The sequence below is a fragment of the Artemia sp. Qi Xiang Cuo genome, chromosome 4, assembly GCF_049724085.1.
Source record: "Artemia sp. Qi Xiang Cuo chromosome 4, ASM4972408v1, whole genome shotgun sequence".
In the NCBI taxonomy this organism is placed as follows: domain Eukaryota; kingdom Metazoa; phylum Arthropoda; class Branchiopoda; order Anostraca; family Artemiidae; genus Artemia; species Artemia sp. Qi Xiang Cuo.
The window spans coordinates 65,044,911-65,072,176 of NC_142797.1; the positions used below are offsets into that span (position 1 = coordinate 65,044,911).

Below are 27,266 nucleotides of genomic sequence, written 5' to 3' on the forward strand. Positions count from 1 at the left end.
TTTTTATTGACCTTGCTGCCAATTAGCCAGAAAGGGATTTATTTACCAGAAAGGGATCGTGGACAAAGCTCTTCCTGTCCTTTAAGAAGTTTTTGAGGAACGTTCCCATCAGAATAATTGTAACAATATTAATTTTAAATATTCTAGACATAAGATTACCTTTTTTAAAGTTCTAATCCCCTCCGCAATAAGCTTTTCACTGTTAGTTGTGCTCAGCAGTCTTTATTTTCATGTTCATTTCATTCCTTCATTTAACCACTTTTTTGGCCTATGATAGCCTGGTCAACATCCTCGTGAACTAAATCCTTATTGGAAAAGTGGCGGAACTGGCTTGCCTGAAGAAAGTAAAACTACCGAAAAACGTCCTCCTGCTGGAACTAGCGATGCTGGACTTCAGTGGCTGTTACGAGCGAAGAAACGCCTGGTGGAGCAGAGCGAAGAAACGGGTGCATCTGTTGAGCAATTAGCTATAGAGCGATGGGGAGTGAGTGATTTTCTTTTTTTTAATTAGTATTTTATTCAATTGAATAAGAATCTATAGGATACCTAAAATAACATTTTTTGATAATATTGATATTCGCATTGTAAAAAGTGAATTATAAACTAGAAAATTAAGAAGATTATTAGAAATGAGAAAATTATTCAAGATTCAGAAGAAAGAGTAAATTACTACACAAAAAGATAGAAAAATCTACGTCTTCTGTTAACGGCTGATTTCTGCCGGATTGAAAGCTTAGTATAAAGCAAAAAGTGTAGCCTGTTGGAATTTGTAAGTGTTTATCAACTTGTTGGCTTTCAGAATGTGTTTTTTTTGTCCATCTGCATATTAAAGCAATTTTGCCTAAGTGAGCACATTAATTTTTGAAGCACTGAGGCAAGAAAGAAAAATAATAAGGTAAACTCTATAGTAAAGAGGAGAGGGATGTAGGACTGGCAGATGCTCTCGCATGTTTGTTGTAGGCCTAGTTTTAGCAATAAGTGTGCAATAAACTGATTTATGAATGGATGTCATGTAAAGGGATAAATTTCTTAAGGCGAATTATAAAATTACCAAAAGCAACAGTATACATAGGTTGAAGTTAAAACAGACCGAATTTTCGTCATTAAAGGTAAACAAAAGGTAAAGAATACGGCACCGGACTTTACCAGCGGGGCTGATCTCTGGTTTCGTGGTCCTTCAATTTCAATTTTTGCCATTGCTCTCTCTTCAATAGACTTTCTCTTATTATTGAAAGCTGTTGGTAATTGAATAAAATTTTGTATGTAAATTCACCCCTTTATTTAAAAATAAGGAGCAAGGACACTTCATTCCTGGTCCTGTTATTTTTTTCCAAACAATTTTTAAAACAAAAGAACAGACACTTTTCCAAGCTTAATATATATTTATGTAATTATCGTATTAGTTTCTTTAAGTGGCATTTAAGCTTCGTGGTTTTAGTCTGAAACTATTTTTTGCATTCAATCAGGATACTCTTTGGAACCTTTCTTAAAAATTAGATAGAAATTTGAGTTTGAAATAATCTGGAAGGAAGCTCAAAATTTACTTTAATTTCGTCAAAAGTGATGAAATGGGCTTGAATTTGACACTATAATCTGCTGAACACTTACAAAATGCAAAAAATATATATTAAAGTGGATTTATCGTTATTTGACGGGTCTGTATTTCTGATTAAAGATCCAGATTTTTTACAGTCGGAAAATCAAAGTTGAAGAATCGATGGAGATTGCTAAAAACACCCATGGTTTTAAAAGAGACAGTGGTGAGGTTAGGATAAGTGAAATATAAGACCTTGTGATCAATAAATTGAGCCAAAAAAAAATTCTAGGCAATGTAAAAATCCACAAATGAATTCGTACTTAATAAATGAATTCTAGTCTCCAAGCAAAGCAGACATAGTTGTATCTTCTAGTGTGTTTAATATCAAATTAAAGCATGCTATTTACTGTTTTATTTATTTGTGTTCTGGCAGTGGCATATTTCCATTTTCCTGGTTGGCCAACATTTCCAAAGTTTAACAAGTCCAAGGATGATCGCCTGTTAAACTGTTTGAAAGTAAAACTTATGTCAAACCACTTTATTATCTTGGCAAGCAAAAGTTGTAATGGAGAAAGCTCATCCCTATATATATATATATATATATATATATATATATATATATATATATATATATATATATATATATATATATATATATATATATATATATATATATATATATATATATATATATATATATATATATATATATATATATATATATATATATATATATATATATATATATATATATATATATATATAATAAGATGATGTAGTAGTACACCATCATCTAAGTATTATAGTGAAGCATGGAAAAAGAAAAAAACAAAAACAAAAAAACAACTCATACAGAAATATTAATAGTCACTAAAATAATAGCTGATGATAGACGTTATTTCCTTCGATTCACTTCAACCTTTCAACTGACTCGGACTCTGGGTCATTATTTGCATAGCTCTATGGGGTTTAACTTTTAAAGCCAGGAATTCCTATGATGCACAGGCAGGAACAATATAAGGTAGATAGACAAGATAAAGTTTATTAATAATAATAATAATAAAAAAACATCAAACATGTTAGATTTTTGCTGGCGTGTTGCTATGTGTCTTTTTCCTATAATATCTGGAATCTAATTACGTAATAAATCAAGGTCAAGACAAACAACTATAAAGCATAGCGTAACTCTTTTATGACAATAAAATATTGTCAAATCAAAAAGGTGTTTCTCATATCCTTAAATATTCCACAGATCAAAAATCAGACTTTACAGGAACAATTAAAAAATAAGAAATATACAAAAAAAATAAGGAAAACTACAAACAGTTCATACGTCTGGCCCCTCAAAAGGCTTTATGGCCTGTATATGTAGCGGAAACACCTGCACAACTAAATCAACGCATACAAAAACAAAACGAAAAAACTCGAACGAAAAACTGTTGCCCACCAATCAAAACAGGCCGAAACTAAGCCACGAGAGATGCTGCGCACACGGCAAACTCTACCCGAGTTACAAAAATTGATAATTATTATACAGATGACGAATCAAACCTGCGCCACAAAACTCCCAGCAGGGAATTGTTGAAGTAGTGAAAGGTGGACAGCGATCTGAACAGAAGTAGAAAATAACTTTACATCCTACTTCCTCCACGCTCAAACAAGAAGATATTCATACACAGAAAAAATACCGACCAAATAGAAATGCAGAAAAATAAAGAAAATTTCTTTAAGGAAACCAACCAACGCAACACAAACATAGTCGTAAAAAAGTATACAAAAACAGTAGAAAAAAGAATAAACGGTACCGTACGAGATTAGTAATAAAAAACTTTGTAATGTAATATGAAAGGGAGTTAATTCGACGAGCAGCTCGCTCACTTGGAAGCTTTCCGAGCTTTTGAACGCGATTTGACCATGCATTTTCAAAACAGAAATTGTCTTGCCGTACCCAGAATATCAAGACGGCGCTTCGTTAGAGATTCAGATATGAAGATTTCAGGACTTGCCAATTTCGATTTGCTTGGGAACAATTTGGGAACACAAAAACTGGGGCAACTTTATCATTTTCCAACCCTGAAAAGTTCACTTTCAACCTATAAACTAACGAAGAATCACGTCACTAGACACTTAAAGGTTCCATCTTTTGTGACGCTATATTAAGAATGATGAATATAGGAGATTTTCATAGTATACATTTTGTCCATATTTGAAGATTGGCTTTGAATCTGAAAATTTTTTCGGAATATTTATTTCTGCACTTTCATTATTACTCCTTGGTTTAGTAGAGATAAACTAATAACGGCATTTGAATCGGAGTAATTAGAGTCCCCCTCGATTTCAAAAACTTAAATTCTTGTTTCTTCATTACGATTTTTGCAATTTTTTCGGAATATTTATTTTTGCACTTTGATTATTACTCCTTGGTCTAGTAGAGATAGACTAATAACAGCATTTGAATCGGAGTAATTAGAGTCCACCTCGATTTCAAAAACTTAAATTCTTGTTTCTTCATTACGATTTATGTAAAAATCTTTGGTGCTTCTAGGCCCAATCGTTTTTGCCGCACCGTATTCAGATTAATTTAAAAAACTTTTTCCACAAAATAAGTTTTTCAAAGAAAAGTAAAGAACTCCATTAAACAAAAAATGAGCAAAAATAAAATCAAATAATCTACCAAGCGTGAACCTACCACAAATCAACATCGATAAATAAATGTAACCCAAAAACGAAAAGAAATTACAATAATTAACCGAGTCAAGCTCAAAACGAGCAGAAATTAACATAAGTTGGGCGCAAAACCCCTATGCCTTCCCAAGGCCAGAATAAAATTTGCACTTCACTGAAAAAATATAAATGTTTTTACTTTTATAACTAATAAATCAAATAATATTAACATTTTGATTACTAAATATCAGTATACGTATATATTAAACTGACAATGCACATTCATTTGTATTTTTTCAGTAAAGTGCAAATTTTGTTCTGGCCTTGGGAAGGCATAAGGGTTTTGCGCCCAACTTCAGTTAATTTCTGCTCGTTTTGAGCTTCACTCGGTTAATTATTGTAGTATCTGTTCGTTTTGGGTTTCATTTATTTATCAATGCTGATTTGTGGAAGTTTCACGCTTGGTAGATTATTTGATTTTATTTTTGCTCATTTTTTGTTTAATGGAGTTCTTTACTTTTCTTTGAAAGACTTATTTTGTGGAAAAAGTTTTTTAAATTAAATTCTGTTTGTTTTATTTTAACATAGTCTTTTCAGAAAAAAAGAAAATATTACTTCAAACCTTTTTCGTTTTTTAAGACTTCATACTTTGGCCTGCTATCTGTATGCTGGAGACACATTTTAAGCAATTTTTAACAGCATACACCCTTTTAAAAATCAGGACACAAATAGTAGTGTTTAATTTAGTTTCATAACTCCTCTAGATGACCTAAAATGGAAAACTTCATACCATTCGCAAAATAATCTGCTTACTTTCTTTGATAGCTTGGATACATTTACGCTATTTTGATTTGGTTAAATTTTTAGAGCAGAAATGGGAGGGTGGGCGCGGGAGGGTGGGAGTGGAAGGGGAATTAGTTTCCCTCAAATCACTTTCGACTATGAAAAGGGGCATCAGCCCTTTCTGTTTTCAATCGAATGAACCCTTTTCGAAGTTCCCACGACAACTCCTTCGATACGGATTGCCTGGTCTAAACAACGACAGTAACAAAAAAAATAGATTACATCCATATCAATCTTTAATATAAAAATGTCAAGCCTTCCAATTAATTTCGACTATTAAAAAGGGCACTAGGGCTTTCGATTTTCAATCGAATGAGCCCTTTTGAAAACGACAACGCTTTCTTTAAACACCTTATATGCCCTCAGGGCATAAATTACAATCCTTACCCGAAGGTCTGTTAGGGTGGTTGTCATCCTCTAAGACCAAATTTCCAGAACTTTCAACTACGTTAAACAACATGGCTATCTCAAAATTTTTATTGGATGTGTTTGGGGAAATGGTGGGCTTTAGAGGGGTGTTAGTCGCCTTCCAATCACTTTCGACTATTAAAAAGGGCACAAGCCACTCATATTTCCAATCGAATGAGCGCTTTTCGAAGTTTCTACGACAACTTCTTCGATACGAAGTGCCCTGCTCTAAAGGAAAAAATTAATAAATAAATACATTGTGCCAACATCGTTCTTATATGTTCCAGGGCATAACTTACAACCCTTGCACTGAGGGCTCTGAGGGGGCTTATCATCCTAAAAGACCTAATTTCCAGAACTTTCAACTACGTTGGACAAAATGGATATCTCAAAATTTTGATTGGAAGTGTTTGGGAAAATGGTCGGCGTGAGAGGGGCGTTAGTCGCTATCCAATCTCTTTCAATTATTAAAAAAGGCACTAGCCCTTTCAATTTCCAATTGAATGAGTCCTTTTGAAGTTTCTACGACATCGCTTTCAATAAAAACTTTATATGCCCCAGGGCATAAATTACAAACCTTGCCCTGAGGACTGTGGGGGGAGGGGTTATCATCCTTAAAGACCTAATTTCGAAAACTTTCAACTACGTTGAATAAAATGGTTATCTAAAAATTTTGATTGGGTGTGTTTGGGAAAAGTTGGGCGTGAGACGGGGGTTAGTTGCCCACAAATCACTTTCGACTTTTAAAAAGGGTACTATCACTTTGAATTTCAATTCGAATGAGCCCTTTTTCAAGTTTCTTCGACAAAGAGTTCAATAAAAACCTTATATGCCCCCAGGGCATAACTTATAATCCTTGGAGGGAAAGTGATTGGAGGGCTAGTAGCCCTCCAATCACTTTTGACTATTAAAAAGGGCACTAGCCCTTCGAATTTCCAATCCAATGAGCCTTTTTTGGTTTCTACGACAACGCCTTCTTTAAAAATCGTATATGCCCTCAGGGCATAACTTAAAACCCTTACCCTGAGGACTGTGGGGAAGTTTCCTCCTCAAAAACATATTTTCTATCTGGAAATCAACTACGCTGAACAAAATGGCTATCTCAAAATTTTAATTGGATGTGTTTGGGGAAATGCTGGTGGTGGGGGGGGGGGCGAGTTGCCCTCCAATCACTTTCAACTATTAAAGGGGCACTAGAACTATCAATTTCCAATTGAATGAGCCCCTTTTGAAGTTTCTACGACGACCCTTTCTAAAAAAACCTTATATGCCCCCAGGGCATAACTTAAAACCCTTGCCCTGAGGGTTTTGGGGGAGTGTCCTAGTCAAAATCATATTTTCTATCTGGAAACCAACTATGCTGAACAAAATGGCTATCTCAAAATTTTGATTGGATGTGTTTGGGGGACTGATGGTTGTGGGGGGGGGGCTAGTTGCCCTACAATCAGGTTTGACTATTCGAATGAGCCTTTTTTGAAGTTTCTACGCCAACGCCTTCTATAAAAACCTTATATGCCCCAAGGGAATAACTTAAAACCCTTGCCCTGAGGGTTGTGGGGGAGTGTCCTCCTCAAAAACATATTTTCTATCTGGAATTCAACTACGCTGAACAAAATGGGTATCCCAAAATTTTTATTGGATGTGTTTGGGGGAATGATGGGTGCGGGGGGGGACTAGTTGCCCTCCAATCACTTTAGACTATTAAAAAGGGTACTAGCCCTTCGAATTTCCAATCGAATGAGCCTGTTTTGAAGTTTCTACGACATTGCCTTCTATAAAATTCTTATATGCCCCCAGGGCATAACTTAAAACCCTTGCCCTGAGGGTTGGCGGGGAGTGTCCTCCTCAAAAACATATTTTCTATCTGGAAATCAACTACGCTGAACAAAATGACTATCTCAATATTTTGATTGGCTGTGTTTTGGGGAGTGATGGGCGTCGGGGGGGGGGGGGGGCTCGTTGCCCTCCAGCCACTTTCGACTATTACAAAGGGCACTAGCCGCTCCAATTTCCAATCGAATGAGCCCTTTGCGAAGTTTCTACGACAACTCCTTCGATACGAAGTGCCCGGCTGAAGAAAGAAAACACATTGTGGCCACATCGTTCTTTACTTAGGCAGCAATAGCGCACTGCCCATGATAGGAAGAAACCGAAGACGACGATGACGGCAACGTTCTTCTGTTCCAAAGACACAATCGCGATGAAATTTCCTGCGTTGCCGCACTTGCCATCAAGCTATTGTCTATTCCTGCGACTAGTGTGACCGTAGAAAGACTATTTTTTTGGTGGTAGGCCTGATAGTGACTATGATAGTGACTTAGAAAAGAAATGGCCTCAGTCTATATAGAGTGGATAAGTTAATTTTCATTTACGATAACTATAGCCACATCCCGCAGTTCTAATATACTTCTGAAGTGTGCCTGAAGGAGTTTTTTTCCGACGCACTAATATTCAAAGATAAATGATGAATTTTGATACGGTATTCGAAGTTTAGTATACAATAATTTTCGAGGAATAAAAATAATAGTAATTTTGATTAATAATTCTGTTAGAAAAACATAGCTCTTAGATATTTCAACTATTCTGCAAGGATTCTGAAATGCCACAGCCATTTCGTTTTTACCAAATTTCTACTTCTCTTGATGAATAATGAATAAGGCCAGCGTCCAGCCAGCGACTCGCAAAGTGCACCTCATGAGTAGGTAGACTATCTTGTAAATAAAAATTGGATTTGAGGAAGACTAAAATCTATTCTATAAATCATATACAACAACTTTCTATATAAACCTTATATGTCCCCAGGGCATAACTTACAACCCTTGCCCTGACGGCTCTGAGGGGGCTATAATCCTAGAAGACCTAATTAACAAAACTGTAATCAACGTTTAAAAAATTGGATATCTCAACATTGGGATGGGGCGTTCTCTGGAAAATAGTGAGCGTGGAATAAACGTTTTTTATTCTTCGGTCTCTTTTAATAATTTGTAGAGGCATTAGACCTTTCATTTTCCAATTTAACGAGCTTTTCCGAAATTTCTGTAAATACGCTTTAAGTTAAAACTGCGTATGCCCACATGGCATAACTTAAAACCCTTGCACTGTGGGCTCTGAGGGGGGTATCATATTATAAGACAAAATTTCCAGAACTTTCAACTATGTTGAACAAAATGGGTATCTCAAAATATTCGATGTGTTTGGGAAAATGGTGGGCGTGAGGTTAGTCGCTATCCAATCACTTTCAACTATTAAAAAAGGCAATAGGCCTTTCAATTTTCAATTGAATGAGCCCTTTTGAAGTTTCTACGACAACGCTTTCAATAAAAACTTTATTTGCCCCCAGGGCATAACTTACAACCCTTTCCTGAGGGCTGTGGGGGGAGGAGTTGTCATCGTTAAAGACCTAATTTCCAAAGCTCTCAACTACGTTGAATAAAATGGCTATCTAAAAAATTTGATTGGATGTGTCTGGGGAAAAGGTGGGCGCGAGAGGGGGGTCAGTTGCCCTCAAATCACTTTCGACTATTAAAAAGGGTACTAGTCCTTTGAATTTCAAATCGAATGAGCTCTTTTTCAAGTTTTTACGACAAAGATTTCAATAAAAACCTTATATGCCCCCAGGGCATAACTTATAATCCTTGCCCTGAGGGTTCTGGGGGAGTGTCCTCCTGAAAAATATGTTTTCTATCTAGAAATCAACTACCCTGAACAAAATGGCTATCTCAAAATTTTTATTGGATGTGTTGGGGGGAAGGTTGGGTGTGTGGGGGGGGGGGGGCTATTTGCCCTCCAATCACTTTCGACTATTAAAAAAGGGCACTAGCCCTTCGAATTTCCAGTCGAATGAGCTTTTATTGAAGTTTCTACGGCAACGCCTTCTTTAAAAACCTTATATACCCCCAGGGGATATCTTAAAACCCTTTCCCTGAGGGATGTGGGGGAGTCTCCTCCTCAAAAACACATTTTCTATCTTGAAATCAACTACGCTGAACAAAATGGCTATCTCAAAATGTTGATGGGATGTGTTTGGGGGAATGATGGGCGTGGGGGAGGGGGGGCTAGTTGACCTCCAATCCCTTTCAACTTTTAAAAAGGGCACTAGTCCTTTGAATTTCCAATTGAATGAGCCTGTTTTGAAGTTTCTACGACAACGCCTTTTAAAAACCTTATATGCCCCCAGGGCATAACTTAAAACGCTTGCCCTGAGGGTTGTAGGGGAGTGTCCTCCTCAAAAACATATTTTCTATCTGGAAATCAACTACGCTGAACAAAATGACTATCTCAAAATTTTGATTTGTTGTGTTTTGGGGAGTGATGGGCGTCGGGGGGGGGCTCGTTGCCCTCCAGCCACTTTCGACTATTACAAAGGGCACTAGCCGCTCCAATTTCCAATCGAATGAGCCCTTTGCGAAGTTTCTACGACAACTCCTTCGATACGAAGTGCCCGGCTGAAGAAAGAAAACACATTGTGGCCACATTGTTCTTTACTTAGGCAGCAATAGCGCACTGCCCATGATAGGAAGAAACCGAAGACGACGATGACGGCAACGTTCTTCTGTTCCAAAGACACAATCGCGATGAAATTTCCTGCGTTGCCGCACTTGCCATCAAGCTATTGTCTATTCCTGCGACTAGTGTGACCGTAGAAAGACTATTTTTTTGGTGGTAGGCCTGATAGTGACTATGATAGTGACTTAGAAAAGAAATGGCCTCAGTCCATACAGAGTGGATTAGTTAATTTTCATTCACGATAGCTATAGCCACATCCCGCAGTTCTAATATACGTCTGAAGTTTGCCTGACGAAGTTTTTTTCCGACGCACTAATATTCAAAGATAAATTATGAATTCTATGATAAGGTATTCAAAGTTTAGTATAGAATAATTTTCGAGGAATAAAAATAATATTGATTTTTATTATTAATTCTGTTAGAAAAACATAGTTCTTAGATATTTCAACTATTCTGCAAGGATTTTGAAAGCCACAGCCATTTCGTTTTTAACAGATTTCTACTTCTCTTGATGAATAATGAATAAGGCCAGCGTCCAGCCAGCGACTCGCAAAGTGCACCTCATGAGTAGGTAGACTATCTTGTAAATAAAAATTGGATTTGAGGAAGACTAAAATCTATTCTATAAATCATATACAACAACTTTCTATATAAACCTTATATGCCCCCAGGGCATAACTTACAACCCTTGCCCTGAGGGCTCTGTGGGGGTTATCATCCTAAAAGACCTAATTTCCAGAACTTTCATCTACGTTGAAAAAAATGGATATCTCAAAATTTTGATTGGATGTGTTTGGGTAAATGGTGGGCGTGAGAGAGGCGTTAGTCGCTATCCAATCACTTTCAACTATTGAAAAAGGCACTAGCCCTTTCAATTTCCAATTGAATGAGCCCTTTTGAAGTTTCTACGACAACGCTTTCAATAAAAACTTTATATGCCCCCAGGGCATAACTGACAACCCTTGCACTGAGGGCTCTGAGGGGGGTATCATATTATAAGACAAAATTTCCAGAACTTTCAACTATGTTGAACAAAATGGGTATCTCAAAATATTCGATGTGTTTGGGAAAATGGTGGGCGTGAGGTTAGTCGCTATCCAATCACTTTCAACTATTAAAAAAGGCAATAGGCCTTTCAATTTTCAATTGAATGAGCCCTTTTGAAGTTTCTACGACAACGCTTTCAATAAAAACTTTATTTGCCCCCAGGGCATAACTTACAACCCTTTCCTGAGGGCTGTGGGGGGAGGAGTTGTCATCGTTAAAGACCTAATTTCCAAAGCTCTCAACTACGTTGAATAAAATGGCTATCTAAAAAATTTGATTGGATGTGTCTGGGGAAAAGGTGGGCGCGAGAGGGGGGTCAGTTGCCCTCAAATCACTTTCGACTATTAAAAAGGGTACTAGTCCTTTGAATTTCAAATCGAATGAGCCCTTTTTCAAGTTTCTACGACAAAAATTTCAATAAAAACTTTACTTGCCCCCAGGGCATATCTTATAAACCTTGCCCTGAGGGTTCTGGGTGAGTGTCCTCCTTAAAAATATGGTTTCTATCTAGAAATCAACTACCCTGACCAAAATGGCTATCTCAAAATTTTTATTGGATGTGTTTGGGGGAATGATGGGTGTGTGGGGGGGGCTATTTGCCCTCCAATCACTTTCGACTATAAAAAAAGGGCACTAGCCCTTCGAATTTCCAGTCGAATGAGCTTTTATTGAAGTTTCTACGACAACGCCTTCTTTAAAAACCTTATATACCCCCAGGGCATAACTTAAAATCCTTGCCCTGAGGGATGTGGGGGAGTGTCCTCCTCAAAACACATATTCTATCTTGAAATCAACTACGCTGAACAAAATGGCTATCTCAAAATTTTGATTGGATGTGTTTGGGGGAATGATGGGCGTGGGGGGGGGGAGGCTAGTTGACCAATCACTTTCGACTATTAAAAAGGGCACTAGCCCTTTGAATTTCCAATCGTATGAGCCCGTTTTGAAGTTTCTACGACAATGCCTTCATTAAAAACCTTATGTGCCCCTAGGGCATAACTGAAAACCCTTGCCCTGAGGGTTGTTGGGGAGTGTCCTCCTCAAAAACATATTTTCTATCTGGAAATCAACTACGCTGAACAAAATGGCTATCTCAAAATTCTTATTGGATGTGTTTTGGGGAATGATAGGCGTGGGAGGGGGGGGGGCTAGTTTCCCTCCAAACACTTTCGAATGTTAAAAAGTGCACTAGCCCTTTGAATTTCCAATCGAATGAGCCTGTTTTGAAGTTTCTTTGACAACGCCTTCTATAAAAACCTTATATGCCCCCAGGGCGTAACTTAATTCCCTTGCCCTGAGAGTTGTCGGGGAGTGTCCTCCTCAAAAACATATTTTCTATATGGAAATCAACTACGCTGAACAAAATGGCTATCTCAAAATTTTGATTGGATGTGTTCGGGGGAATGATGGGCGTGGGGGGGGGGGGCTAGTTGCCCTCCAATCACTTTTGACTATTAAAAAGGGCACTAGCCACTCCAATTTTCAATCGAATGAGCCGTTTTCGAAGTTTCTACGACATTTCCTTCCATACGAAGTGCCCGGGTGGAGGAAAAAAAACCCACATTGTACCCACTTCGTTCTTTACTTAGGCAGCGCTAGCGCGCTGCCTATGACTATATGAGGGATGGTTCAATCTCCCTAAGACAATAATCTTTATGATGATAATTTTTATTTTATTGCAAAATAATATCACTTATACTATAAAAAAGTCAAGCTGTTTTTCTTACTCCTAATCATTAATTTTTACCTCAAGCTTTGCTACTCGGTTTTCTAAATTTTCAATCAGGCCTTTAAGATTCTCTATAGTTCCAATGATTGCTCTAGCTTGGGATTAAATCCGAAAGACACTGATGAGTATATTTTGCTCACAATAGTCTCAGCAGAATTTTTTAGTAGTATAAATTTAGTTTAGTACTTGTAATAGTATACTTTTATTTTATTGTGTTTTCATACATAATTATTATTGAGTTTAACTAAGAAACAAATGCTAAAATTCTGAATCCAGTAACTCACTTATACATAATTTGAGAACAACTGATTAGCGAATTCGAAAGGAATTCGTTTAGAGATTGTAAGTAACTAGCTCAATTTGGTTACAATAAATGTCTTTGTGTTTTGTATAATTGCCGACTCTTGCTCTAGTCTTTGGCCAACCTCAATAGAAAGATAACTGAAGCTGAAGAACTTTCAAGTTTTAAGGCCAAACGGCCTTCGTTTAGGAAGCCTGACCATAGAGAAGAGCCACGAATTCGTAAGAGGTCAAGTACGAGGAGTCGGTCAAGGTTTGAAAAAATTATGTTTATCTTATTTTATAGTGAGGCGTGTACATGTAAAAAAAAAGCTCTTGCTCCCCCAAAAATAAACGTAAAAGATTTTAGCCTGTAATATTAATATATTCAGATTGTAGAAAGCCTCTAACAGTATTTTTTTCGAAACCATTATCTGTGTAGACATTTTTTGCAACGAAAGAATCAAATGCAGTCAAAATTTTTTTTTCTGTTTGATATTTGAGGTCAGAAACCTTACTATTTTTTTTGTCCTTGTTTATGTTCCGTTTTGAATTTTTCTTGATTACAGTATCAAAAGCATTAAAACGATCACTGTTGTCAAACAAATGTCAAGATTGCTGTTGTCAAAATTATTTATCTTCATATTTTTACGTATTTGCATGCTTGGTACGTTTGGATACTTGCCAGGTTTTACTAAGCCTTTCTGTCTTTTTTTCTTTCATAATGGCTTAACGTACTTAAAATAACGTTTGACATGTGCTTCATTTTAGGAAGCCAGAGTTTTATCAGAATTTTTATAGGAAACACTGTCCAACCTAAGAGGGGAGTAGGCGATCACGAGCTTTTTCTATGAAGGGGGGTATAGACGCCAAAACCAAATGTAATTTTGGGCTTCTATTTTCAGTTCTTCTGAGGGGACGGGGTTCTCGGGTATAATTTTAGAGCACTTTTTAAAGAAGTTTTTCCACCTCTTCAATTGGCTTTACGAATTTTTCTATCTATATCAATCATATTCGTATGGTAAATCGAGAAAAAGTTTGTTTTAGACAGCTTTATAAATCAGATGCTTGATAAGGTATGTACGGGAGAAAGTTTGCGTGGTCGATTACTCGCTTCAATAGCAAATTTTGGTAGCAAAAGTAACGAGTAGCGAAGTAGCAAAAATCAGATGGGAATTGACAGACTTCTTCTCGCTCCACTTAGTTGCCAAATGGATAGGAAGAGCTTTGCTTTTATTTCTAAAGATTGACATATGGTTAAGGGTTTTTGAAGCTTCTTTTATTTTTCATTCACCCCATTTTACACCTTTTTCTAACCTGTTTTAATTCCAATCTTACACTCAATTTGACACTTTACATTCAGTTCTGTATACAGACGTCGGTTTATCCCAACAATTTGAAATTCACACGCAAGAGGGTTAACCGAGTGAAAATCAATTCTCGAGGCCAAGGCCAGAAACTAGGGTAAAAGATGCACAGTAACTGAATTTACTAGGTCTCGCTTCAGGCGTCGATTTCATGCGCTTCACGAGGCGAGTGACCAATGAGAATCTAGGAATGGCCTCTGCCCAATAAAAATTGGGTTAAATATTAGTCAGCCACGAAATTGCAAACGAAAAGGGTGAGTTAGACAGCGTCATTGTTTTTTTTAAGGGCCATAAGTGATTGGAGGGCAATCAGCACCCCTTGCCCTTTTCCGGCTTTGAGTACCCTCGTAATCCAACTCCCTAAATTGATGCCCCTGTATCTTTTGAAAATTAAAACTAACTTTAAAAGGATTACGACATTTACAAAAAGGATTTCGATCAAGACATGAGTTTACTGAAAACAGTTTGGATAAATAGGAGTAACGGTATTGTAGCGCACCCTGTAAGATTGCAGGGCAGTATATACAGTTTTTTTCTTCATTTTGTAATGCCAACTAAGTCTTTCCTGTTTTTTTTTTTTATCAGTATTCTAGTGTTTATTCTCCTTTGTTTTTATTTTATATATATATCGTGTGATTGGTTCACCTGTGTGATTTACCTTATTTTTTAAGGTTCTTTCAATCATTATTGCATTTTCTTGCCTACAACAAGCCAAGTTTCTTTGGCCAAGTAACTGTTTTACGTTTGTAATAGTTTTTTTTAGTATTAAGAAAATGATTCATTGCCTAATGAAGGTATAGCAGATAAAAGTAACGTGACTTCATTCATTCTCTGTGTTCCAGCTCTATGCAGTATTACGCAGTGCTAGTGATCTAGGGTGCTTCATGGTTGTAATTACCCTAATACCCTAATGCTGTCATATATGTCTCTGAAACACCGTGATGAATAATCTTGACAAGCGGCTAAGTTGTCTTACTAAAAGTGCTGAACCGCGTAGTAGGTTATTGTTACCATTTAAGTTTTAAGTAGATTAACGATTAAGGAGTCTTGCTATGTTGAAACGTATAATAGGTTGTTTCCATTAAGTTTCCATTATTGGTCCCATTGAGTTTGGTTTTTTCTAGATCTCCTCGCCGTCGGCGACGCACACGATCAAGATCAGATGATGAAGAATATACTCGATCCCGTTATAGATCTCGGTCGAAGTCAAGGGAGAGAGAGCGGTGGCCAAAAGACAGAAAAAGGTATTTTTTTTGTCAAAATGAGATACCATGGAAAATGATTTTCCTGTATATTATATAATATGCTTATTGATGACCCATATACAATAGAAAAATGTTGAGTAAAAAAGAAATAAAATGCACTGCACAAAGTAATAACTAGAAATAATAAAAATAATAAAAAGAACTAAACAAATATCAAACAGCATAAAGCCACCGGGTGAGACGGTGAAGTGGGCTTAGTCTGGAGCTCGCTCTAGAAGTAAGTTCCTGTTGATGATGGTGCAGAGTACGCATAATATTCGTAGCACCAAACCTATTCTATTCTTATTCAGTTAATTTTCTATTTCGGTAAGAACGTGACAAATAAAGAAGAAACTTGCAATGCCTAAATGATAAATGTGGGTTTGACTCGGATCATTTTCTCGAAGCAGACAGTAGAGACAAGACACAAAGAGTATAGAATGGTCGCAAAATGTCGAATAAGATTTTGCGAGACGTGTCTATTATAACGACCAGGATTTGCAACCATCTAAGCATAACTCATTTTTAATTTATCTTTATTGTCAGATACATTGTCCAAGAAGTAATTTGACGGCTATTATTGTAAAACTGTTCATGATTCAGTTAGTAAAGAGCAGACAGTGTCAATAGTAACCGAAACTCTTAAAAGTGTGGAATTAAAAAGATATACACTTTGCAAAAATTCATCTCTTAGGCTCAAAGTATCTACAATTTATTAAGTATAATATCACCTATTTGAAGTTACAAGTATAAATCATTAGCTGTACAACATTTTTATAATGTTACAATAACTTTTTTGTTATTTCAAAAAAATGCTCATGCTTTCGAAAAATGGGGGGGGGGGGAGGAGGAACACTGTAAAAAAAAGTAAAGCACTGAAAATTACAACATCAAATTTAACATGTTATTTTGAGAATAAGGGAATTTTGTATAGGTTTTAATTTTATATAGGGAATTTTATGTAGGGTGCGCGTTTATTTGCTGTTCTTTTTATTTTGCCATGGAGGGATCACACCAGACCAGTGATCAGGAAACTATTGGTCGCAGAATATCTGTGGATGACTGATTAGGACCGAAGTTCGAAGTTCTTTTGCCTTTTCTAAGTAACAAAACAAATTGTGCCACGGCAAAGTGCCATTATCTGTTATTTTTGCTGCAACACAAAATATTGGCCTTAACACAGCCAAAATGCTGCTAAGAGAAAATTCTGAGATAACCAACAGACTTAGAATTGCGCGTCTGGATTCTGCTCAGATTCGTCAGCGTTCAGATTTCAGTATGTTAAATAAGTAACTACACGGTTATTATTGTGGAACTGTTCATAGTGGTGAGCGGTTATTAAAGAGTGGTCTGTGTCAATAGTAACCAAAGCTTCAAAAAATGTAAAATTTTCAGGATATATACACATAGAACGAATCGAATTTTCAGACTGATTCAAAGTTTGTAAAAATTCATTTAAGTATATTGTCACCTATTGAAAGTTACAAACAGAAGTTGGTAGCATAATAAATTATGTAATCCCAATATAAAAACATTTTTTCGGTTATTTAAAAAGTGTGCATACTTTTTGAACTGGGGGGGGGACAATTAAAAAAGGGTACAATGTCGATGAAGTATTGGCCGTCAAATGTAATAGGTCTAAAAACCTCACACCGCTTGTTTCAGTTTGTTATTATAGGCAGCGTTCAGTTTGTTGTCATAACCATTTTTCAAATAGTTGAAATATCCAGTAACTATGTCTCTTGGGATGTCACCCCCCCCCTCTCTCACACACACAACCCTCGGGGCAAGGAATATAAGTTATACAATTTGTCCATTGTTTACATATAGTATTTGTTATTGATAAAGGTGGGAATGTTTGATATTTAGTATCCAAAAAGACGAAGGGAAGCCAGATAAAACTTTCAGAGAATGTTGAGGGGAGTGGTGAACTAAATCAAAACATGTTATGTGCATACGGGTTGTCAAAAGGATGTAACTGAGGAATGAATGAGTGTATTAGTTTGATACTTCCAGGAAATGGTTATTTGCACGCTACTACTACTACTACTGCTACTGCCGTTACCACTACTACTGCCACTATAGCTAATGCTTCTGTAGTGAGTATTACCAAGGCTGAGGATATTGAAATTGAAATTCAGAAAATGTTGAGGGGAAAGTAGGAAAAAATCAAAACATACTATGTGCATACAGTTTGTCAAAAGAGCGTATCAGCAATATCTTTGGAACGGTTTACCGTATCAAGGTGAAACTTCCAGGGCATCATGAGTGGGCGATGTTCAACTGGTCAAAAGGCAACATTTGCATACTACTGCTGCTATTAATACTGCTGCTACTACTGTTACTACTACTGATACAACGCTTCTACTGCTTCTACTACTACCATTGCTACTATTATACTAGTATTACTAAGACTAAGGGTATAAAAGTGAAAATTTGAGAGAACATAGAGGGGAAATTTGAACTAAATCAAAACACACTATGTGCATGCAGATTCTAGAAAGGGCATATCTGAGGAATGGATCAGTGTATTAAGTTTGAACTTTCAGGGAATGCTTAAAGGGGAAGATCAATCGATCAAATGGTAATATTTGCCCGCTACTACTATTATAACAACAACTATTACTGCTACCACTTATAGTACTACTACCACTCCAACTATTGCTTTTGTCCAACTGGCCAAAAGGCCACCTGTTCATACTACTACTGCTATTATTACTGCTGCTACTACTGTTACTAATACGACACTACTACTTTTACTACTGCTCCTAATACTACCTCTACCGCTATGATACTAGTACTTTTAAGACTTGGGGTATCAAGGTGAAAATTTGAGAGAATATAAAGGGGAAATCTGAAGTAAATCTAAACAAACTATGTGCATACATATTGTCTAAAGGGTGTATCTCAGGAATGGATTTGAAAATTATGTTGGAACTTTCAGGGAATGCTTAAAGAGGAAGATCAAATGACCAAAAGGCAATATGTGCACGCTACTACGAATAGTACTACCACTGATACTACTGTTACTACTACAATTATTCCAACTACTACTTCTATTGCAATTACTACTAACGCTAAGAGTATGAAGATGAAAATTTCAGGAAGTGTTGAGAAGGAAGTTGAACTAAATTAAAACGCAATGGATATACAGATTATCAAAAGAGTATATCGGCAGTATCATAGCAACGGCTAATTGTATTAAATTTAAACTTCCAGGGCTTGATGAGGGGGATGTTCAACTGGCCAAAAGGTAACGTGCTAATACTACCTCTGCTACTAATACTAGTGCTATTGTTTTAATACCACTACTAGTCCTACAACTAGAACTTTTACTACCACCTCTGTGACTGCAATTACATCTATTGCTAAGTGTATGAAGGTAAAATTTTCAGGAAATATTGAGGGGGGAGTTCAACTGAATCACAACATGCCGTCTGCATGCAGGCTGTCAAAAGGGCGTAACAGCAATATCTTTGGAACGACCTGGTGTGTGAAGTTGGAATTTACAGGGTTTGTTGTTGGGGATGCTATACTAAGCAAGAGGCAATATTTGCATTTACTACTACTACCACTACTACTATTACTGCTGCTACTACTACTACTCCTGCTAAAGCTAAGACTACCGCTAATTCTACTGCTACTACTATTACTACTAATATTACTGCTACTGAAGCTAAAGATATTAAGGCGAAAATTTTGGGGAATGTGTAAACAATGTTGAATTAAATGAAACACAGTATGCGCACATAGGTTGTCAAGAGAAAGCATCAGCAATGACTCAGGAACGGTTTACGGTATTAAGTTAAAACTTATAGCGTGTTTTGAGGGGCGTGTTAAAATAAGAAAAAAGTAGATGCTATGGGTATACTACTATTTATCCTACTGCAGCTATTGCTACTACTAAAGCTAAGGGTGTGCAAATGAAACTTTCAAGTAGTGTTTTGGTGGGTGTCAAAAAGAAACAACGAGCATTTAGACTTTCAAAAGGATGTAACGGTAATATCTAAGGAACGTCTAACATTATTAACTTTAAACTTTCAGGGTATGTTTTGGCGGATTTTGAGCTAACGAAAAGGCACTATGTTTATACTGCTAGTACTACTACTACGATTGCTGTAACGAATGAGTCTAATGGTATTAAGGTGAAACTCTTAGGGAACGTTTAGAGGTGAGGGGGGTTGGTGTTTATTTAAACGAAAAATATTTTATGAATGCAAGTTTTCAAAAGGGTATATAAGCAATATCATAGGCAGCGGAGCACTTTCATAGAAATTTTTGAAGGGGCTCATTCGATTGAAAATGAAAAGTTATAGTGCACTTTTTAAGAATCAAGAGAAACTGGAGGGCAAGCAGCCACCCTTCCAAACCCATTAATTCTTCAAACACATCCAATCTAATTTTTGAGATATTCGTTTTGTTCAGCATATATGAAAGATACAGTTACTATATCTTTGGGATGTTGGGATGTCAACCCCCCACAGCCCTCAGAGTAAGGGCTGTAGGCTATGCAAATTGTCCAATGTTTATATATAGTGTTTGTTATTGGGAAAGAGGGCATGTTTGACATTTGTTGTTAAAAAAAAAACTAATTGTATTCAAGTGAAGCCTTTAGAGAATGCAGAGGGGAGTGTTGAACTAAGTCAAAATATGTTATGGGCTCACAGGTTGTCAAAAGTGGGAAATTCAAGAATGAATTGGGGTATCAAGTTGGAACTTTAAGGGAACGATGGGGGATGATAAATTAAACAAGTACATGTCGAAGGGGATGTTGAACTAGTCATTTGCACCAAATGCACATTGCCACTATTGCTACTATGACAACTTATACGACTACCACTTCTACTGAGATTAAAAATATTAAGGTGTAATTTCAGGGAGCTCTGCATAATGCTACTACTACTACTGCTGCTACTTCTGCTACGATTACTGTTATTGCTACGACTACTACTACTGAGGCTAAGGGTAGGAAGTTGAAATTTTCAGGGAGTGTTTAAGGGGATGTTAAACTAAATTAAAACACTGTATAAGCAGGTTTATCAAAAGGGTCTCTCAGCAGCGGCCCAGGAATGGTTTAGGGTATTAATCTGAAACTTTCAGGACATGTTAAGGGGGATCTTAAACTAGGCAAAATGCAAAATGTGCATACTACTGCAACTACTAACACTTCTACTACTACTGAAATTACTACTAGAACTGCTACTACTACTACGACTGCTACAGCTACTAATACGGTGAGTACTGCTGAAGGTAAGGGTGTTACAGTGAAACTTTCAGGGAGTTTTGATGAAGATAGTGAACTAAATCGAAACACACTATGTGGATACCATCTATTAAAAGGCCAGAACAGCTAAATCTAAGGAACAGCTTAGACTATTTATTTGAAAGTTTCAGTGCATGTTTAGGGAGATGTAAAGGACTTTCAGGTAATATTGGGGGTTATGTTAAATTGATTTGAATCACGCTATATGTATGCAGGCTGTCGGATAACCGTATCATTAGTATATCAAGAACAGCTTAGAGTATTAAGTTGAAACTTCCAGACCATACTGAGGGCTATGTTGAGCTAATAAAAAAAAACACACTATGCTTCTACTACTACTACTAGTAGTACTGCTGCTGTTAGTGCTAATATTACTAAGGCTTATGGTATTAATGTGAAACTTTCAGGGACTCTTGAGCGGAATGTTGGGTTAAATCAAAACAGTGTAAGTACATCCATGTAGTCAAAATAGCGTAGATGCAATTTTCTAGGAATGATACTATGTTTTATTTGTCAGGAAAACTTGAGGATATGTAAAACTAAATTAAACAATATTTTGTGTCTTCAGATTTTCGAAAAAAACGTATGTTACTAAAAATGTGTGACCGATTTTCTCCAACATACAAATAGTAAGCCCAACTATACATTCTAATAAAAAAAAGAAAACATTAAAAATATTTTTTTATTTTCCAATGAAAAAGATTATGTCAATAAAAACGAAAAGAAAGCTTTTTTAAAATCAACATTTTAAACTAACTTTTTTAAAGTTTTAAATTTAGGGGGGGTGACATCAGAAGAAGTGAGAGGTCCTTCAGACAATGATGGAGTAAGGCTCCCCTAGCGTAGGACAGTTTAATTTTTTCACAGATTGTACTAACTATCAAGCAAAAACAATTAAGACGACCATTCCAGTTACAACCATTTCAGGAATGTGTATTTTAAACTTTTGTGCTTTTTTTTATAAAAATAACAAAACAAAATCATATGAGAAACACTCTAAAGAAATTCTTTAAGTTAGGTTAAGATCAACCTGGAAGGCTGCTGCGAAACTAGTAAGTGAGATATCAAGGGTTAAATACAAAACAATTTTCAATTGTTTTCTATATCATTTCTAAATTTTAGATTAAGCTAATGATTCCTGATCTTATGTTCGAATATTTGCAGTTTAACGACCTTGGAGAACGCTAAACTAAAAAAACAAACAGTTTCTTGGTACAAATTAAGTTTTGATTGATCATCATTAAAAAAAAAGGAGAGGAAGAACAAAAATAAGACACCTTAACAAATTTTGTATTAACAGTTTTGGAGGTAATTTGGAACCTTATCAAGCCCTCAAAGTACCAAGACAAATATTTGTTTCCTGAATCTTCAAAAAAAATTCTGAACATGACTAGAATTCTGAATTTTTAAAAACTCTGAATAAGGGACAAATCATGGACTGCAGATGTCCCTAGTGCTTGAATAATCAAAAGTGTTTTCTAGACCAAAAATACCTATATTTTTACGTGAGATACTTCAAGCCAATAAGATGGGAATTGAAGGGGAGGGGGAGCTACCCCATAGCCTTTTTTCACCGGAATGAGTACCTTCAAACTGAGTGTTAGAAACGGGTGGCCAGACAAGCCCACTTCTCCAATTATTGCGCAAATATTTTTGGATGCAGAATATAAATGCTTCTGTAAGATTTTTTCGTTTTTGTGTTCCTTTTATTTAGCGTTAAATCAAGTTTTCTCTGTCTCAGCTATTAAAAAATGGTCTGGGTGAAAAATTTTATTAGACAGAATGATTGTAATATCTTTTTTATCTTTTGGAAACAAGTGAATCAAAAATGAGAGAAAAAAGTCATGTCAGTGATAAAGTTTCTGATCCACAAATTAAAAGAACGCCAAGTTGGATGAAGAAACAAGAAAAGGAAAGCGAAATTGCTTCCAAAACGACAAGACAAGCTGTACCAGCACTTGAAGAAGAACACAAACAAGGTAACGCTATTTTGAGCTTGGTTTTGACAAGAATCAAATTTCACATTGACAGACATAAATCACCATGTTGGAATTTTGATTTAAAATAGCTGCTTTACTTTGTCAGATTAATTTAAAAACCTTTTTCCACAAAGTAAGTTTTTCAAAGAAAAATAAAGAGCTCCATTAAGACAAAAATGAACAGAAATAAAGTCAAATAGTCTTCCAAGCGTCAAAGTGCCACAAATCGCCATCAATAAATAAATGAAATTCAAAACGAACAGAAATTACAATAAATAACCGAGTCAGACTCAAACCGAGCAGAAATTAATATGGGTAAGGCTGCCGCCCCTATGCCTTCTGAAGGCCAGAACATAATTTGCAATTTAATTGTCACCTTTTCATGTGACTGTGTAGATGACATGATAAAGAGGGATGTGGGAACAATTTATAATATATATAATATATATATATATATATATATATATATATATATATATATATATATATATATATATATATATATATATATATATATATATATATATATATATATATATATATATATATATATATATATATATATATATATATATATATATATATATATGTATATATATACATATATATATATATATATATATATATATATATATATATATATATATGCATATACATATATATATATATATATATATATATATGAAAAAAAATATGATTTTTTCTGCCTGTGATGTGATTCTCTTTTCTTCTGCTTTTTCTTTATTAGATATGATTTTCTTTTGGTTTTCTTTTTCTGAATAGTATTTTTTCGTCTTTTTATTAGTTTTCTAGTATTTGTTATCTGTTTAAACTAGTTTTTTCCTTTTTCTTCTTTTTTCCGTTTATAAAGATTCCGAATGTGAAGCCGAACGTTAACTCGAAGCTGTGAACTTGTTTGAATGTAGCACTAAATTTGACTAAGGTATACTACATATGGTTTTAAAAAACAACAACGAAAAAACGTGTGGTTTATAAATTTTCACGTTTCTAGTGTGATTAGTTTAGCTTCTTAAAAAAAAACTGTGAAGTCTGTGAAATATTAGTAAACATATTTTAAATTATGTTTACTAATTTGATTACTATGTTTACTGATTAAATTAATTAATTTTGCAGTATTTTGGAAATTTTGTTTGACTTTTTAGCATTTTTAAATATCTTTGGTAACATTTGGCTATACTTTGTATATTTTCCATATTTCCAATTTCACCCAAACACCTCTACAAAAGGTAAATCAATTCAATTCGAATTCAATTTATTCGAATAAAAACATAACACAAACATCAATAACAATAAAGATCCTAGAAGAGAACTTGTTAAGGACAAATCAAAACTTAAATTTGGCGTGAAGATCTTTTCTTTTGTATGTTGTGTTAAACACAGGAATGCAAGCTAATCTAAAACACAAAGATAACTAAATTAACAAGATTAAACAGAGCTTCCAACTTGGTAATTAAACTGTGCTTTATCTCGCTCTATCTCATTTACGCTAATATTACTATTGATATTTAAATTTCATCAAAGGTTTCCTTCCTGAATTTACAAGTTGATTTAACTGATCATATCAGTACCTAAGAGCACTATGGGGTTACGTATAATGCTTTAATTCTCTTAGTGGCTTTGAGCTTTTCATTGTGTTGGAAATATAGGAAATCTTTGGAATCATAACATTAACATTACGTATCATGATAACGTCGTATTTGAAGGTGTCTGATCGAGGAGATATTCAGAAGGCGAATAGGGCTTTAAGATATTCAGACTCCTTAGAGAAGTGTAGATTGAGAAGCGAATTTCTTTAGAAAGCATAATTGTCTATTTGTGGTACATAATTAAAGGTAAATCATGAAACAGAGAAGCTTCTCTCAAAGAAATAGATTTTATTTTTCATGAAACCTTTTTATTCGTCACCTAACTGACACCCAAGTTTCAAAACCCTTTCCAGGAAATATGGCTAGGTGTTAATTGTTCCTTAATAGAATTTAAAATTTCCCCAAAAATCCGCCCACAAGTCTCACGCCACTCTTCCTTATACATATGTAGATGGATTGCATTTCTTAAGGGATTTTGAGTTTTCCACTAAGCTTGCTGATAAACTTAAAACCGTCTTCCAAGAAACAGGAAGAAGACGACTCTAATTCCATGATTGAGTTTAAAGCTCAATTAGTCAATTCTTATGGGAATCTGAAATATGCCACCAAACTAGTCTCAAACTCTTTAAAACATGCAGTAGATGACCACATATTCAACTCCACTATTGTTAAATTCTTGGGAGTACATCTTGGTTGTATCTGATTATTTAAAACCCTTGTGCCCCACATGTGCTCCCACGTCCTTAGGCAGACAGCTATATTGTACCGCAAGAATTTTGAACTTTCACCCAAAATAATTCTTTCGCTATGTTACGCTTTTGGGCTTCCATATCTGTCATACTGTTGCTCGGTATGGGAAAGCGCTAATGAGTCTCTCTTGTGATATCATCCTCCCGTTGGCAATGCTTTTTGTAAATTTTCTATTATGAACAAATCGATTGACGTTGCGATGTCCTGTTGGATTTATCAGTAAACAGTCAATATCTGAGGTTAGTTTGTTTTTAAAGTACTTATAGAAATATTTTTACTAACGATCTTGGATCGCGCGTCATATTCAGTGAATATTGAATTTCAATAATAATTAAATATTTGCGAAAAATAAATAAATGATCATTTCAGACTTGATTGCTAGAGGTTTTTTTCAGAAATGAAGCCGGGAGATCTGGCTTTCGCTCGGGTACCTGGATTTCCGTGGTGGCCAATAAGGATACTTAGTGTTCTTATTCCCGGAAAGAAATTTTTAGTGTTCGGGTACGGATATCATCCTCCCGTTGGCAATGCTTTTTGTAAATTTTCTATTATGAACAAATCGATTGACGTTGCGATTTCCTGTTGGATTTATCAGTAACAGTCAATATCTGAGGTTAGTTTGTTTTTACAGTACTTATAGAAATATTTTTACTAACGATCTTGGATCGCGCGTCATATTCAGTGAATATTGAATTTCAATAATAATTAAGAATTTGCGAAAAATAAATAAATGATCATTTCAGACTTGATTGCTAGAGGTTTTTTTCAGAAATGAAGCCGGGAGATCTGGCTTTCGCTCGGGTACCTGGATTTCCGTGGTGGCCAATAAGGATACTTAGTGTTCTTATTCCCGGAATGAAATTTTTAGTGTTCGGGTACGGATATCATCCTCCCGTTGGCAATGCTTTTTGTAAATTTTCTATTATGAACAAATCGATTGACGTTGCGATTTCCTGTTGGATTTATCAGTAAACAGTCAATATCTGAGGTTAGTTTGTTTTTACAGTACTTATAGAAATATTTTTACTAACGATCTTGGATCACGCGTCATATTTAGTGAATATTGAATTTCAATAATAATTAAAAATTTGCGAAAAATAAATAAATGATCATTTCAGACTTGATTGCTAGAGGTTTTTTTCAGAAATGAAGCCGGGAGATCTGGCTTTCGCTCGGGTACCTGGATTTCCGTGGTGGCCAATAAGGATACTTAGTGTTCTTATTCCCGGAATGAAATTTTTAGTGTTCGGGTATGGGAATCGTTAAAACAGGCAGGGACTCTTTAAAACATGCAGTAGATAACCACATATTCAACTCCACTATTGTTAAATTCTTGGGAGTACATCTTGGTTGTATCTGATTATTTAAAACCCTTGTGCCCCACATGTGCTCCCACGTCCTTAGGCAGACAGCTATATTGTACCGCAAGAATTTTGAACTTTCACCCAAAATAATTCTTTCGCTATGTTACGCTTTTGGGCTTCCATATCTGTCATACTGTTGCTCGGTATGGGAAAGCGCTAATGAGTCTCTCTTGTGATATCATCCTCCCGTTGGCAATGCTTTTTGTAAATTTTCTATTATGAACAAATCGATTGACGTTGTGATTTCCTGTTGGATTTATCAGTAAACAGTCAATATCTGAGGTTAGTTTGTTTTTACAGTACTTATAGAAATATTTTTACTAACGATCTTGGATCGCGCGTCATATTCAGTGAATATTGAATTTCAATAATAATTAAGTATTTGCGAAAAATAAATAAATGATCATTTCAGACTTGATTGCTAGAGGTTTTTTTCAGAAATGAAGCCGGGAGATCTGGCTTTCGCTCGGGTACCTGGATTTCCGTGGTGGCCAATAAGGATACTTAGTGTTCTTATTCCCGGAAAGAAATTTTTAGTGTTCGGGTACGGGAATCGTAAAACAGCAACTGTTAAGATTGAATATATGATGGACTTTGAAACTATTAAATAAGCATGCGGTGCTAGTAAACATGCATCCATCAAAAAGTAATGGCTGACCTGAATAAAAATCCAAACTCT

General features: G+C 35.6%; 1 protein-coding gene across 1 annotated transcript in view; it reads left to right on the plus strand.

Moving 5' to 3' along the window:
* Positions 1-27,266, plus strand: part of LOC148953338 (pre-mRNA splicing factor cwf19l2) — a 269,907-nt gene that overhangs the window by 10,277 nt on the left and 232,364 nt on the right. The window contains exons 3-6 of the mRNA XM_089087930.1: positions 278-484; positions 13,148-13,287; positions 15,505-15,624; positions 22,706-22,866. Coding sequence (XP_088944056.1) covers positions 278-484; positions 13,148-13,287; positions 15,505-15,624; positions 22,706-22,866 — 628 coding nt within the window. The remainder of the gene's footprint in view (positions 1-277; positions 485-13,147; positions 13,288-15,504; positions 15,625-22,705; positions 22,867-27,266) is intronic.